The 15,180-nt window shown below is 41.0% G+C and overlaps 2 protein-coding genes across 2 annotated transcripts; one reads left to right on the top strand and one right to left on the bottom strand.

Annotated features, from left to right (window-relative positions):
- Positions 1 to 276: 276 nt before the first annotated feature.
- Positions 277 to 10,064, bottom strand: hspa4l (heat shock protein 4 like). The gene is made up of 19 exons (XM_030044788.1): positions 9,680 to 10,064; positions 8,461 to 8,518; positions 8,140 to 8,280; positions 7,780 to 7,902; positions 7,588 to 7,687; positions 7,133 to 7,266; positions 6,810 to 7,054; positions 6,621 to 6,697; positions 6,372 to 6,523; positions 5,967 to 6,073; positions 5,652 to 5,785; positions 4,947 to 5,143; positions 3,820 to 3,894; positions 3,510 to 3,653; positions 2,603 to 2,728; positions 2,350 to 2,457; positions 2,018 to 2,137; positions 1,285 to 1,446; positions 277 to 1,199 (listed from the first exon to the last, which is right to left on the bottom strand). Exons 1-19 carry the CDS (start codon positions 9,784 to 9,786, stop codon positions 1,011 to 1,013), a joined length of 2,499 nt encoding a protein of 832 aa, XP_029900648.1. The 5' UTR covers positions 9,787 to 10,064; the 3' UTR covers positions 277 to 1,010.
- Positions 10,065 to 11,225: 1,161 nt separating this feature from the next.
- Positions 11,226 to 14,362, top strand: chmp3 (charged multivesicular body protein 3). Its single transcript, XM_030045183.1, has 6 exons — positions 11,226 to 11,360; positions 11,903 to 11,963; positions 12,253 to 12,432; positions 12,654 to 12,775; positions 12,974 to 13,088; positions 13,285 to 14,362. Exons 1-6 carry the CDS (start codon positions 11,316 to 11,318, stop codon positions 13,422 to 13,424), a joined length of 663 nt encoding a protein of 220 aa, XP_029901043.1. The 5' UTR covers positions 11,226 to 11,315; the 3' UTR covers positions 13,425 to 14,362.
- Positions 14,363 to 15,180: the final 818 nt, after the last annotated feature.

The following is a 15,180-nucleotide window of genomic DNA, read 5'->3' as shown; positions in this document are numbered from 1 at the left end:
CCCTGCAGAAAAGTGTCATTTTTATGTTCCGTTGCCCCACCCTTTCAGCTTTTGCCGCTCCAAATAGTTTTTAGGACTACAATATAACTGTCTGGGATGTGATTTAGGTTTTGCCATTTATTTTATTGGGAAACTAAATACGAGTTATTACATCTTTCCCTATTTCTTGTGCTGTGTTTGATCACTGTAACCAGACATCCCTCACCCACAGATACTTGTGCAGCTCCACTTTGTTTCACTTCTTGGCTAGTAGCTGAAAATCAAACAATTTCAGACTGAAGGTTTGTCTTACAGACAAATGCATTTATTATTTGCCATCTTTAAATCCCATGACTTAAATATGGAAAATGCATGAAAACAAATAAAGGAAACAGGCAGCCAATCACTACCTAAGAGATCTGGTGCATCAAGCATTACCATTATAACACTAGGAATGTGTTATTTATATACATATACTATATGTGCTGGCTGCTTTAAATTACTAAAATAGTATTTACATTTTCCAGACATGAACAAACTCATTAAATACAAATATATATATAATATGTATTATTGCATACATACTAATAAATTGATCAGCCATTGCAACTGTTTGAACAGCACTTTCTATTTCTCTTAGGTTATGAGTGATGGGATTTACTGCTGATATTGGACGTTTACAAGACATAGGAATGCAAACGCAAAAGTTTATCTGCCTGTATGGTACAGAAACAACGGTTTTACTTCAGAATCAGTGTAATCTCTTGCATTGTCATTCTTCCGTTTATTAAGTATATCAAACCTTTAAGAGAGTAAAGCACACCATTGTCACACACAAGGGTAAAGAGGTTAAAACAAAAAATTCAAAAGGGAAGTCCAACAGAGGGACATGAAAAACAATGCACAAAACACCCTGCTGAGTGGCTGGTAAACATGGAGAGATGGTCCCAGGTATTTATGTTTCTACTGTCTAAATGGTCAGAGATGGTAACTGGAGTGGTGTTCTTAGCGTCTGGTGTTGGACAGAGGTCTCAGTCCACCTCCATCTCTCCTGAGCCAGGCTTTGTCTGCTGGCTCCCTTTGGTGTCTCCCTTCCCCTCTGCCCCTTGCTTTGCTGTCGGACCATTGTGAGCTCCACTGTTTTTATCATTCTCGTCCGCCACCTCCTCTACTTTCGGCTTCGGCCTGTTGATCACTGGATTGCATATATCCTCCAGTTCCTGGTGAGTGTGAAATGTTGAAATGTATCAACATATCTCATTACTAATAAAATAACAATTCCATTTTAAATTGCTATTTGCATACCTGTATTTTGGCAATGACGTCTGCTACTTTGACAATGGGGTCCTGAGTAATGGCGAGTTTGCTCTGGGCATTCATCTTGCTGTTCAGCCAACCCATGCTTTCACCTACACACTTCTCCACAGTGCTCATTTCCTCAACAGTCAAATGCAGATATCGCTCATCCTAGTATGGAGTTTGTGACAAAAAAGAGGATCATTAACATGGAATAGAGGCCTCAATTGCATTACCTATTGCCTCTATATATTGATTATCTATAAATCCACTTAAGTGGTTTGATCATGTGTCAAAGAGAAAACAGAACAGGCATGATTAATTAGCAATGTGGAAAAAGTCCCAGCAATGTGACCTCAGACATTTCACTGTGTACACACAGGCCAACAGAGAGTATAATGCAGGATAATGCAATCCCAGCAGGGGCTAAATGTGGTTAAGGAACGTCACCACCCGACATACTGGTGACGCTTCTGATGAAGGCGGAAGAATCACGCCAAAACTGTCAAAAAGGTAAAGCATTAAGTTTTATATTTTGTCCCTAAAAAGAAAAATTTAACTGGAACTTAAATGTGGTGTCATTCACACTAGACCTTTACACATTGTACAAGTTTACAAATTGTGCCATAACACTTTAAAATACTTAACTTTGATACATGCCATCTCCCTTAGTAATGTGTACACAATTTGTGAATTTAAGAGGATGGAAAGGCAGCACATCACTGCTTTCGAGAGGGTTTACCTTCTGTTTATAAGCATCCACGGCCTTCATGTACAGCTGCAGTTTCTTGCCCAGCTCTTCAAAAGCCCTCGGCCTGTCCTCACTCTCTCTGTGCCGCTCCTGAATGGGTTGCCCAAACCTCTGGAAAAGGATTCATATTAGCAAATTTTCTATTCCAGGCCAACTGGGAAGACTGTAAGACAAAACCTCAATACTAAACCAGCCCTGTGTGTTAATAAAGGCTTTTCCAGCAGTTTGTGAAAGCAGAAGCACATCTGTCTCAGTTTGCTTCGGTCAACAGAAAGTAATTGAAACTGAAAATAGAAATTGTCGTGCAGTAAACACAAACAAACCTTGAGCGCGTCCAGTTTGTCCACATAGACTTGTTTGGGTTGGTCCTCTCCCTCCTCATACAGCCAGTTCTCTGTGTCCTCTAACATCAGCGTCAGTCGGCTGCTGTCCTATTGGTAAGGGCCGGACGAAAAACAGACACCAGGAAAATATAACGTACCTTCTATGGCAGCAATACCCAAATATACCGATCTTTACTGTACAATTCTGAATACTGTTAGGAAACAGAGGTAAATGTAAGAAATCAGTGCATACCTCCTCGGTGATGTACTTTTCATATATCCCACAGAGTTTGTCCCGCAAGTCATACACATATTCCTCAACAGCATTTTTAGCATCATTTCGCTCTTTCTCCAGTTTGTCCTGGACAATCATTTGGCCCTGAAGAGAAGAGCCACACACAAATACAGTATTTGTCTCTTAAGAACAAAAAACATTTAATGGTATAACGGTAATAACACAGACCTCTACCTGTCAAAATAAGATGTTTTTATACCTTTTTAAAAGTGATTTTGAGTATTTTTGCTTTACTTCAAAGTATAAATCTGAGCATGATAGCAGGTTTTATAGGGGACAGAACATGAGTCACAGGTTCAGGTTTAACATCACACATTCACAGAAGACAGCTGCTACATAACAGCTTCACCAGTTCACACTTGTGGAGAACTGCAACATCATCTGCTATATTTAATGGTCCATGCATGTCATGGACCATTAAATAAATCTATACAGAACTATGGGCGTCCATCTGATAAGCTTTTAACCTAAGAAATACCATTTGAGAATTGTTTTGTATGCTACTTGCTGCTTTGAATTATATAAGTGTCTATACTGACAGAAAATCATGGCAAGGGAGATATGAAACTATAGTCAAAACAACCATCCTTTTAAATTATCTCATCACACTGACTTGTGAAATTAAAGTGAAACTAATCTATTCCTAACTCTAAATCCCTCAAGGACACCTGGGACATCCCGGGACACCACTTTGAGGAACATCATGTGAAAGATTTGAACAGTGTGACCTGTAAGATGTCAAAAAAGAAGAACCTTTTCAATCACACACAGTTGGACATCCTCCAGTATAGCCTTCTTCCAGTATAGCACAGCATCCCAATTAGACCATGACTCAGCGTTACCAAAGGCCACCTAAGTAACTCACCTCATACTCCACAAAGTTATTGAGGACATCCCTGTCCAGCTGTCGTATGGTGTTGGCCATGATGGGCAGATCAGTGCTCTTCACCTTGACTTTGGGCTTGCTTCCCCCTGCTGCTGGGTCCTGCTTTTCCCCAGAGGTCCCCTCCTGGATTGGAAAACCAGGATGCCAAGTCAGTCCTAGCCAGAGTCCTATTACGACTTCTTTTGTATTTTAAGTCATGTATTTTGCCCATGATGAACCTCACCAAATTGATATTAATCTCTTCATCAGACAAATGAATATGGCTCTATGTAATCATATCCCTACTTACCTTACTGCAGGAACTGGGATCTTCATTCTGCTGGTCTCCCTGGTTTTGGCCTTCTTGGTCCACCTGCATTTTTGTCTGAGATACAACACACATTAACAATGATTGTATGCAACAGACTGTCATTATAATATTTAGATCATCTTAAAAAAAAAGAGTTACATCACAATGTATGGAGAAATTATCCATTAAAGGACATAAAACAGCTTTATTTCAGATGCACACTCCTCCTGTTAACATAGATGTAAGCAGAAGACAGTAGAGGATTACTGTACTGTATGTGAGCACCATAAAGTTTTGCTAAATTAAAACAAACCAGTTGAAGTCTGGCTTCCACCACACTCTAGGGACCATCTCTAAAGTCTGGAAATCTTGTTGGTTTATTACGCAGATAGTGTCGGGACTTGGCCTGCTGTGTCCATCGCTGGTTGGTGATCACCAGTTTGAAGCTAACGAATCACAGTAACAATCATAGCTCATGATGTAGCAGGTTGCCAGGCAATGCACATTCATTTGATAGGCAGGTGATGGTTGTTGTGAATTTGTACATGAAAACCAATCAAAACCACTGTTCAGACATTGAGAAAATCCTGCCAGATGAATGCACTTTGTCCAGACTAAGCAGTGACAGATCGTTGTTGTCCCACTTAATCAGCATCAGCATTGCTACAAAAGAGCCTGATGATTTAGAAAGCACATACAGCACAGATACAGAACAGTCTGCAAATGACTGAAATGAATACGTGTTCAAAGTATTTTTTGTTGATAAAAAATAAAAACCCTAACCCACTGAATACAAACAACCTCTGAAAGGACACACTTTTCTGAATGATTCAAATCACAAACATTTTAGCTTGAGTAACCCTGAGACAGTCACAAAAGAAGTGCACCACACACAACAGTAATCAGTCTCCTTCCTTCATTTATAGGAACTTTACTCGATAAAAGGAGATGATAGCTGCCTCAGAAGGTGAGAACGGATAGAAAATGGGCTTTAAAAGGTCCAGATAGTCTTATCAAGCAGAGAAAGAAAGATGATTAAATGAAAATTGCATCTGCATTCATGTGATTCTTTTACAAATGGGCCAGAAGCTTTGTAAATGAGGAAAATTTGTATAAAAAATTCTTACCTGGTCCTCTGGTTTGCCTTCATTCTGTACCAGGGGCTCTGTGTCCATTTGCATGTCCTCTCCCTCTCCTTTCTGCTTCTCAATGAGAGAGGCACTGGATACACTGAAGATGCCATGGACATTGACACGAACTTTGACCTTCACTTTGGAACTGTCTCCATCTGGCTGTGGAACCACATTCTGTACAGAAAAGCATCCTGGGACAAAACGAGAGAGACGGTTGAGCGGTTTACTCAACCGTTTCAATCTGACAAGCACGCTTCAGATTTTACAGGCTCTCAACAGATTCCCTTTAGAGACAAGTGGAAGGTAATGAAGCTGGTGACTGGAACACGTTACAAAATGAAATACCACCTGAGACTGCACGTACACACACACACACTCACGTAAGGAAAAGGCTAGACTCTGACGACAGCTGGCTGACTCATTAGGATCCATCAGTGTTCTGTGGGACACTGCCTTACTCCTAATTACCATCCAGGTTGTAGATCCCTGTAGGGACTGAGCCACAAATGGGCCACCCAGAAAAAACTACATAGGGCACATTCATCATTCATCCCTTATGCTGTAGACATCTCTTGCTAGTACATGGACAGCTTTGCATCCTAAAATGATCTGCGTCGGTCTCTCTGGTGGCAGAACTGCGCAAGAGCCAATGATTGATTCATAAGCAGATTATTTGACCTTGAGAAGCAGCATCAGTACCTATCCTGTGGTCCGGGTATGGGAGCTCTTGAGGGTTGCTGTAGAAGGCTTCAAGGTCAAAGGGCTCCTTCTTGTGAAAGGTGATTACTTTCGAAAAGGGAGCGGCATGATTCTTACTGAACACCTCACACTCCCTGTGACAAGAAGATAGTAAAAGAAAAGTCAGACTGCAAAGACACAATCAGCACATATCTTAAATCTAGCTGACCAGCCCTATTGATTTACTACACAACAAAGAAATGTCACAAGTGGCTTGTTCCATATGGAGCGATTCTTTCATATGTCTGTTTAAGAGAGGGAACAAAGTGTCCTTGCCCGACTCCGTCATCTGTAGGTGATTTCCAGCGCAGAGTAATTGGGAAGGGAACCACATCGGTAATGGAGAATTCCCGCACCTTAAACGCTGGGGACAAAATTGCACACTACACACAAGCAATCAGCACACACACAAACACACAACAATTAAGACACACATCAGAAGCACAAACATGCAAAAAATGCTTTCTCAAAATCAGTACAGTGTCAAGAAAATAGCAAATATTAACTGAAGTTTTAAAATCATATAGCCTACAATGATGTCCTGATTTACTTCATTATTTATTACTGAACTTTATTTGTACAGCATTTTTGTGGCAGTTCAGTGAAATAAAAGGAAGAAAACAAATAACAGCATATCAAAGCTGTAAAATCTCATCTGTGTCAGTCAGAGGAGAATCATACCTGAAGTGCACAGCCTCTAGCAACAGCTTCATCTGCATTCAGCGTGGTGCTGATGTCTTTGCCAAAGAACTTGGCGATCCTCTCTTTGATAGCTGGGATTCTCGTGGCTCCTCCCACCACCTCCACAGCATAGATTTCATCCCGGCTCAGCTCTGCCACAAATTATACACACGAGCATTTGGATCCTTTGTTTGTCTATTACTTACACCGTATTTTTCGGCTACATTAAGCCACACTTGATAGACGTACTTGATTGCTCCAAAACTGCTTTCAGAGGCCCCTCCACTCTCGACAGAAACTTAGAACACAAATCTTCAAATTGGCCCCTGAAGGTGACATGTAAGAGCAAATAAAGTGTCAATTTCCATTAAATCTGCATTACGACCTTGAGTTTCCTCACAGAGATGCAAGATGGAGATGAAGTAAACATGTTTGTACCTATTCATCTTGCCGGAAACATCAATGTCATTCATGAAGCACTCTATGTTCAGAGGCAGGTCAGAGGAGTTGGCGCTCATCAGCTTCTTCAGCTTCTCGCACTCCTGGTAGAGCCGCAGGAGAGCCCTGGGGTTCTCCCTCACGTTGAGTCTGTACCTGCCTTTGAAGTCGTCACAGAAGTAATCCACCAGGGCCTCATCGAAATTACGCCCACCGAGGTAAGGATCAAATGCTGTGGCAAGGACCTGAGAGAACAAACTCTTATTGGGTTACAGTTTTAAGGAAACAGATGTTAATGTCTGTAGAAAATACAAAATGCTCACCTTAAGTTTGCCTTTGTTAAAGGCAGCGATGGAGACTTGGTATGAAGAATGTCCAATGTCTACAAAAACTACATTTCTAGGCTTCTCCTCTGGGGTGGGAAGGTCCTGTTTGTAGATTCCATAGGCCAAAGCCACTATGAATCCAAACACAAATAACACACAAATCATATTCTACAAATGTATTAACTGTTGGAATGTTTTTGCATTGACACTTTACTTTTTGTTGCTTTATGAAACACAATATTTAACTATAAATATCTTGCAGGTTTCAGACAGTAATAACGGTTAACAATTTTTAAATAAAAGGTGAAACCCAGAATTAGAGAGCTGTCTGCAAGCTGGTGCAATAAATACAGTTTTAAAAGAACAAATGCTGAGACTCATAACGTTCCAACTTACTGCTATGCGCCTATTTTAGATATTTCACAACCCGCAATTTTCTAAAGAACACTGACCTGCTGTGGTATCATTAATCAAACGCAAACAGTTCAGTCCTGCAATCTGAGATGCATCAAATACAGATCGTCTTTCAGCATCGGTGAAAAAACCTGGGACCTGTAAAACAGATTGCAAATGAATACATATCATTGTAGTCCCTTGAATATTATGCTGATTTAACGGTCCTATGTCATTTCTCCAGGACTCACCGATATGACACAATCAACCACCGGCTTCTTCAGGGCGCTCTCAGACGTCTCCTTCAGCTTAGTCAAGAGCATTCCTGTTATCTGCTCAACTGTGAACACTTTGTCCTCATCCAAATAGCGCACCTGTCGCAACACAATCAGGTCACAAAAACACCATTCAAAGCAAAAGCCAAACCAGGAACGTTTGCTATTAGGTTGTTTGGAGGTCAAGTACAGTAAAAAAAATACAATAGCAATTCAATTAAAACAACAAAGGTGTATACTGACAACAGAAAAAGTACACAGTGAGGTACAGGGAGAAAGAAGCACCACAGAAAAATGGAGAAAAGGAACACACTGGAAAAGTGTACAGTGCTTTACCTTAATGCCAGTGCTACCATTGGCCAGCTTATGCAAGCTGTAAGGCAGCTTGGGTTTTTCGCCCTGGACAAATGGGTCATCAAATGCTCTGCCGTGGAACTTTTTAAAGCCATGGACTGAGTTTTTGAAGTTTGTTATAATCTGAAACAAGGAGGTCCATATTACACTTTGTAGAGACATCTACAGTGATACTGTGAATTATGTAAATGTGATTATGTGGATAATGAATTTATACTGGCAAACGACCAGCAGGTAAAAGTTCTAATCTTAAAGTGTAATGCTCATTTTATTACAGAAATCAGACAAATTGCCATGTCTTACTTGACTCTTGGCTGCATTTCCAATGATGCGGTTCTTGGAGGCCAAAGATACACAAGCCCTTGACAGAATGCAAATACATCAATAAATTAGTTTGGCAATAATAATCCTGCTAGTAGGTGTGGTACCACTGTCAGGCAGAGTACAAAGAGAACACAAAGATTGAGGGAATTTCACAAGGGAGTCAAAGGAGTAGCTACAAACTGGGGCAGTAAGGCAGAACAGTTCACCTTCAAGTGTAAGCTGATCCTTCCCTAAAACACCACCTCACAAACTCATTTAGCACTTCCTGTAGCAGGCACACCGACAGCAATTCATTGTGCTACTGACAAAGACGAAACACTGGACTGAGGGATCCATTTCACATCTGCGGGCAGTGGCAGGTCACTCCCCAGTTCACCCTTTCCACAAAAATATCCCCACGCAGTTCATTAGGGATTAAAGGCGCAGTGCCCGAGCTCCTGCACCAGCCAATCTGTATTTTCAGTATGGATGCTGCAGCAAACGCAGTTTGTCCGCCACTTGTCCCTCCAGACATAGAGGGCTGCATGAGCATTTCTTAGTAGTTGGTGATGAATATATTAGTAGCTCGAATGATTAATCGATAATAGCATCTGTAATTCAAAATAATGCATCATCAATAACATAGATGATAGACTTCGATTCTCTAAAGTTCATGGGCTGCTCCTGGTGGACAGGGATGCTCAGAGGATGTAGCGTTTTGGTAGGCCACTGACGCGCTAACATGATGTCAAAACCAATTTACTTTTCCTCTGGCACATGTACTAATATCTTTACAGTAGCTATAAATAACCTCTTGTCTTCTCTTAGTTGCCTTTGTGAATCAAGTTTGACGCGCAGTGGTCGGGACTGTGATGCGCTCTCCAAGCCGAGAGCGTGTCACGGTATCACAACACATTTCAACATGTTTGACAGTGGCGGTCATTTGGAGATCCTTCCCGGCCTGGGTATCATTTTGGAGTGCAACCAAAAAATTGCGCGACGTTTTTTTTTGTGTTTTTTTTTTTCTTACGCAGGCTATAATAAACTGCTGTGACAGCGAATAAACCAACAACGAAAGCGCTCCGTTTTATATGTAGGCCTGCTTGTGTTACCAGAGCTGTGTCGGTGCCATCGGTAACCAGCGACTGTGACTCCAGTTGCAAACATTGCGTAACAAACTCACAGCTACATTTCACGATGGTGACAATGATATACTTACGGCGTGCATCTGTCACTGTACTCATTGGCAATGGTTTCAATGCCACCGCTCCTGGCCACAGCGATGTAACAATTTTGGAAACCCACATCAATACCTACTACTGACATAATGAGCGCTCTCCAGTTCACTTCTGTTGCAGGCTACTCTGTGACCGCCGCACTTGACACTCAGCGAGGAATAAAATATAACTGTGGCGCTCTATTCCAATGTGAGGAATGTAATTAACACTGTCCTTTGTTCGGAGAATAAATGAGGCAGCTAGCTCACAGTCAGCGTGCCAGCTGAATTACTAGCTGTTATGTAAGACAAGCTGTTTATAGCAAACTCATTCAATCTAATCCCAGTCAGCGGTGATGTCCAGAGGATTCTCCCACTCCGAGGCGGTCCAAACGTCAAGCGGCGGCTCGAACAAACTTGCACGGCGCAAAGGGATGCTCCCTTAACCCCGCCCCCCGCTCGATTGTGATTGGCTGTAGCGCGGCAAAGGCCGTACGCGATTCGTGCGGCAACCAATCAATAAAAGAAGAATCTAGAACTCCTGGAAAGGGAACGGAGGTGTGCTGTCACGAGCGGCAGGGGGTGGTCGGGTGACCGTCTACGATGACACGTTCATCATCTGCATCTTATGTCCAAGGTGTATCCTAGACAGTAGCAAATCGTGTTGTTAATATATATATATATATATATATATATATATATATATATATATATATATATATATATATATATATATATAAGTGTCGACAAAAAATAAATAAATACAAAAAAAAAAAAAATAAAAAATCCTCGGCAGATGATCATGGGATCACTCCTCCCACTGGAACAGAGTCATTGTCATGGCATTAGCTATGTACAACAACAACAACAACAACAACAACAACAACAATAATAATAATACAATAAATAAACTATTTAACTGCTGTTCAAAATATAATTAAATTAAAAACGATCAACCAAATTGAATTATTTTATGTGTTTTATGTTATTGTTATGACTATTATTATTATTAGTAGTAATAGGAGTAGGAGTATTTCGCTTGTTTGTTTTTTCTCTTTTCTTTAATGTAATTATGATTTGGTCTGTCCCCAGCTCTCCATGCTACACCCAGGATAAAAAGAGGAGAGAATATGTAGCAAAAGTAGAATAACTTATAGTCAAGGTTCAGTATTCTAATTGGGGCCATGCATATTTTTCTCCCTGTCATCTTCTATTGAGCATTATGAAACATGACTGAGGAGTTGATAAACATAGTTCATCATATATCTATATACAATGGAGAAATGGTCATATTCCCTCAGGGTGCCCCAAGATGAATTTCCCAGTGTATGGATAAGGTGGGTAAACAATATATCCAGTAGGTCAAAGTGTGACTTTGAGACTGTAAAGGACAAGTAAAATAAAATATTTGATATTTATTAATATATAATTAATATTAGATATTTGTCCAAGTAGAGGGAAGGGGAAAGGAGTGATGCAGTGTGTGTGTGTGTGTGTGTGTGTGTGTGTGTGTGTAGTCACACTCACACTGGGCCTGTGTCGAGGAAAAAAAAAAAAAAAAGAACTGGAACAGGAAGTGCCCGCTGAACAAGCTCAGTAGTTAGGTAGCGTTAGCCAGGCATTTAACGCAGAAGTTACGATGGGGTTATTCGGGAGGACACACGAAAAACCACCGAAAGACCTGGTGAGTGCGGGGTGTTGAGGGACAGAAATGTCGCTGCGGGTTTACCCTCTTGTTTGGGTTTTCTCCGGAGGAAAGCTGTGTCGCCGTTAGCTCGCTTAGCCCAGCTAGCCGAGTCAGTCTCGCTTGGCTTGTCCTAACTGTTGCTGCTGCTAGCTAACGTTAGCTTCCATAGCTCATCTAGACAGTGACAGTCCTCAAGACAAACGCTCACTAACATTAACTTTCAGCGTTATCACTTTTACCATATGTGTTTGTCTTTGCTTTGTCAACACACGTGTCGCTGTTTCAACAACCTATCAGCCAGGTTAACCACTGCTCAGACAGCGTTAGCTAGTTAGCACAGATGCTAACAGAAGCCAACTGTTAACCTGTCAGCCGCACGGATGTAAACAAACCCCAGTTTAGTTAGTTACCTCCAGCTAAGGCCAGTATACACTTCATTAGTCTTATGAAAAGTTTCCATTTGAAAATGTACAATTCCAGCCTGACAGTAACGTAATTTGTATATCAATATTATAAATTTCAATTGTGTGTCATTTCAGATCAATGAATGGTCTCTCAAAATCAGAAAGGAAATGAGGGTGATTGACAGACAAATTCGAGGTGAGTTGTTAGAAATCACCATGTTTATGCTAGATGACACTTTAACATTTCTTACAGTTATAAGTAAACAAAAACGACCCTTCTGTTTGTCAATATATCATTATAGTTTGTGCTAAAATGTTATATTTTTCTTACATTGAGTGAACAGTCCTTCCAATGGAATATTTTTGGGGGGAAACAAGAGAAGGCAGATCACCAGTATAAAGGGATTCAATAATGTATAATGATAGTACTTGTTAATATTTGTTTTGTGTGTTAAAATGTAATGCCATGTTTTTTTGCTTCTCAGACATCAAGAGGGAAGAGGAAAAAGTCAAAAGATCCATCAAAGATGCTGCTAAAAAGGGCCAGAGGGATGTGTGTGTGATTCTTGCAAAGGAGCTGATTCAGTCAAGACGGGCTATCAGTAAACTTTACGCCTCCAAGGCCCAAATGAACTCTGTGCTGCTCAGCATGAAAAATCAGCTCTGTGAGTGTGTAAAAACAGCAACTGGGTCATTACATTGGGGCGAATGGCTTTATTCCGTTCCAACTGAATTTGCTTTGTCATTATTAGGCCACTTTGTGCTGATGCTGAAGTTAGTTTTCAGGGTTTCCACCCCAGTGGGTCTCAGTTCAGAATAGGAGGCATACAACTTAATGTTTTTTCTCTCCTGTGCTGGTAAAGTGACCGTGCCTGTGTGTTTCTAGCTGTATTGCGTGTAGCTGGGGCCCTTCAGAAGAGCACAGATGTCATGAAAGCCATGCAGAGCCTCGTCAAAATCCCAGAGATCCAGGCCACCATGAGGGAATTATCAAAGGAGATGATGAAGGTCAGCACTGCTTCTCATAAGTTGGCTTTACATTCAAGAACAAAACAAAACATTTCTGCTAATGTCCATTGTCCCAGATCACCAGCTACCGTTGTTTCTCTCAGAGCCAAAATAAACATGCCAACTGAACATTAAAAATTGTATGCTAAATTCCATTTTTGCCAAATAGTTTGTATGCTATATCAATTCACTTGTCAGGCTGGCATCATTGAGGAAATGCTAGAAGACACATTTGAAAGCATGGAAGATGGAGAGGAGATGGAAGAGGAAGCAGAGGAGGAGGTTGACAAGATCCTCTTTGAGATCACAGCAGGTGAAGAGACTTTTAAACTATCACAAGGACTAGAAATTGATAGTTATACATCATCTTTACCAGTTATACTGGAACTGGTAGATATTCTGGTTTATTTCTGATTTGTTGTTTCTGCTCATTGAATCTCTACAAGGGTTGTTGTTCACACACTACCTATGCTGGAATGTCTATGTCATGGTTGTATTTGCTTTGATAGGTGCCCTTGGCAAAGCGCCCAGCAAAGTCACAGACGCCCTGCCTGAAATGGAGCCGGCTGGAGCGACTGCAGCTTCAGAGGATGAGTCAGAGGAGGACATCGAAGAGATGCAGTCAAGATTGGCAGCTCTGAGGAGCTAAGGTGGCCTGCTTCTCCCCAGTCAAAAGCCAATTCAGTCATTCACAGTCATGGACAGGGACAATGTTGGTGTAAGGTCTGCAGTACTGAGCGTCCTCTGTGCTTCATTATAATCTTGCCACATAATCAACTTGGGTTAACTTTGTGTTAAGACAGGTCTGTATTTCAGAAAGCTTTTTAGAATGTTTGAATTGTCAGCCACAATGAGAGGCTGCCTTGATTTTTGTTATAGTTTTTATTTTATTTTATTATTTTTTTTATCAGGCGTAAGTCTTGGTAAGTGCTGATATTATCCAAAGTATAACATAACACAGCTGTATGTTATGTAAGTATGGAAAGCCTGATGTGCCCACAGCTCTTAGTCATATTCTTCTGTCCCAAAGTGTGGACCAGTGATTGAGGTACTTGGGTTTTTTTTTTTGTTTGTTTGTTTGTTTTTGTTCCAAACAAGTGATGAAACCAATGTTAATAGGACCCACCCTGCACATAAATGTTCAAGTGCAAAAGTGCAAATCACAGTCTAGATGACTCATCAGAACTTGTCCTAATCTACTAAAATCTCTGAAGCAACATTTAACAGCTATTGCGTTGAATTAGTTTACATTATCTGAAACACTAGGGGTAAAGGGTGGAGTTTCTGCATTTGTTAGTTAATTTTCTGTACAGTCAAAATGTATCTGTATCATACGTGGTCTTATGTGTATACAACTACGCTTGTCAGAAAAATGCACGCACACTGCACTAACCGGTTTTGTACAGTAAGATTCAGCCTGTTTAGCGTTTGACTCGGCATCACAGTGATTTCCTTCTGCTACTTTCTAGGAAGATACAGGGAAAATTAAGTGGTTGGTTAGTGCAGTACTTGTGTATTGTGGAATTATTGTGTGTATACTTTTCTATATGGGTGGGGAAAATATGGAAATAAACTTTTAAGAACAAAGGTGATGACTGCCAAGGCAACAGACTTATTGTTCTGTTGGTGGTGCCATAAGCTAGGGTGGAGTCATACATATGAATCAACTGAAACACAGGTACAGTATGTTATGAGACTTTTTAAATGCACACCAGCTGTCACCGAATTAAGCCCCAAGCACCTCCAGAGGGCTGAACTGTAACTTTCCCAGACCCAGCACCCTCTTCATCTACTCTCACAACTGGTCTCTGCCACATTAACCGACATTTGGCCCCTCAGCACCATAATTAACACTAACTTAAACCTTCATTCTCATCAGGAATAAGATGCGGCGACAGCTGAACCTGCTGGCCAGCAACAGCTCACTCAGCAGTTCAGAAACTCCACTGTACCAACAATCTGGTGCTGTTGAGACAAACACCCTCCTGACTGCTGAATTGGTCCGCTCAGCAGCTCTGAAACCAAACGATACGAGCAGCAAAGGACTAAACTACTGGGACAGCTACCAGTAACCAATCTACGATCTAGAAACTTGCACTGATAATCAGGCAGGAGGGAGGGCTGTGAAACAGAAGTGAATGATTAATTTGACCTGTTTATCTTTTACCTGTGACATTATGGAAGCACAATTGCACTGTTAGATATATGGCCAGAATTTTGTTCTTTCTTAATTAATTCATTTATTTTGTAGGGAGGAGCAGAATTTGAAAGCATTCCATTCACTCACTCTGAGGTGGGGCATTCAGGGCAGCTCTGTTTTGAAGCTTTTCCCTTGGTTTTAAATTGGACAAAAGGATTAGATCCCTACCAGCCACAGCCCTCCCTCTGCTGCTTTTGTTGCACTG

The sequence above is a fragment of the Myripristis murdjan genome, chromosome 22 (assembly GCF_902150065.1).
Source record: "Myripristis murdjan chromosome 22, fMyrMur1.1, whole genome shotgun sequence".
Taxonomy (NCBI): Eukaryota; Metazoa; Chordata; class Actinopteri; order Holocentriformes; family Holocentridae; genus Myripristis; species Myripristis murdjan.
The sequence above is the reverse complement of the archived record's forward strand: the minus strand, read 5'-3'. Positions and strand labels throughout refer to the sequence as shown.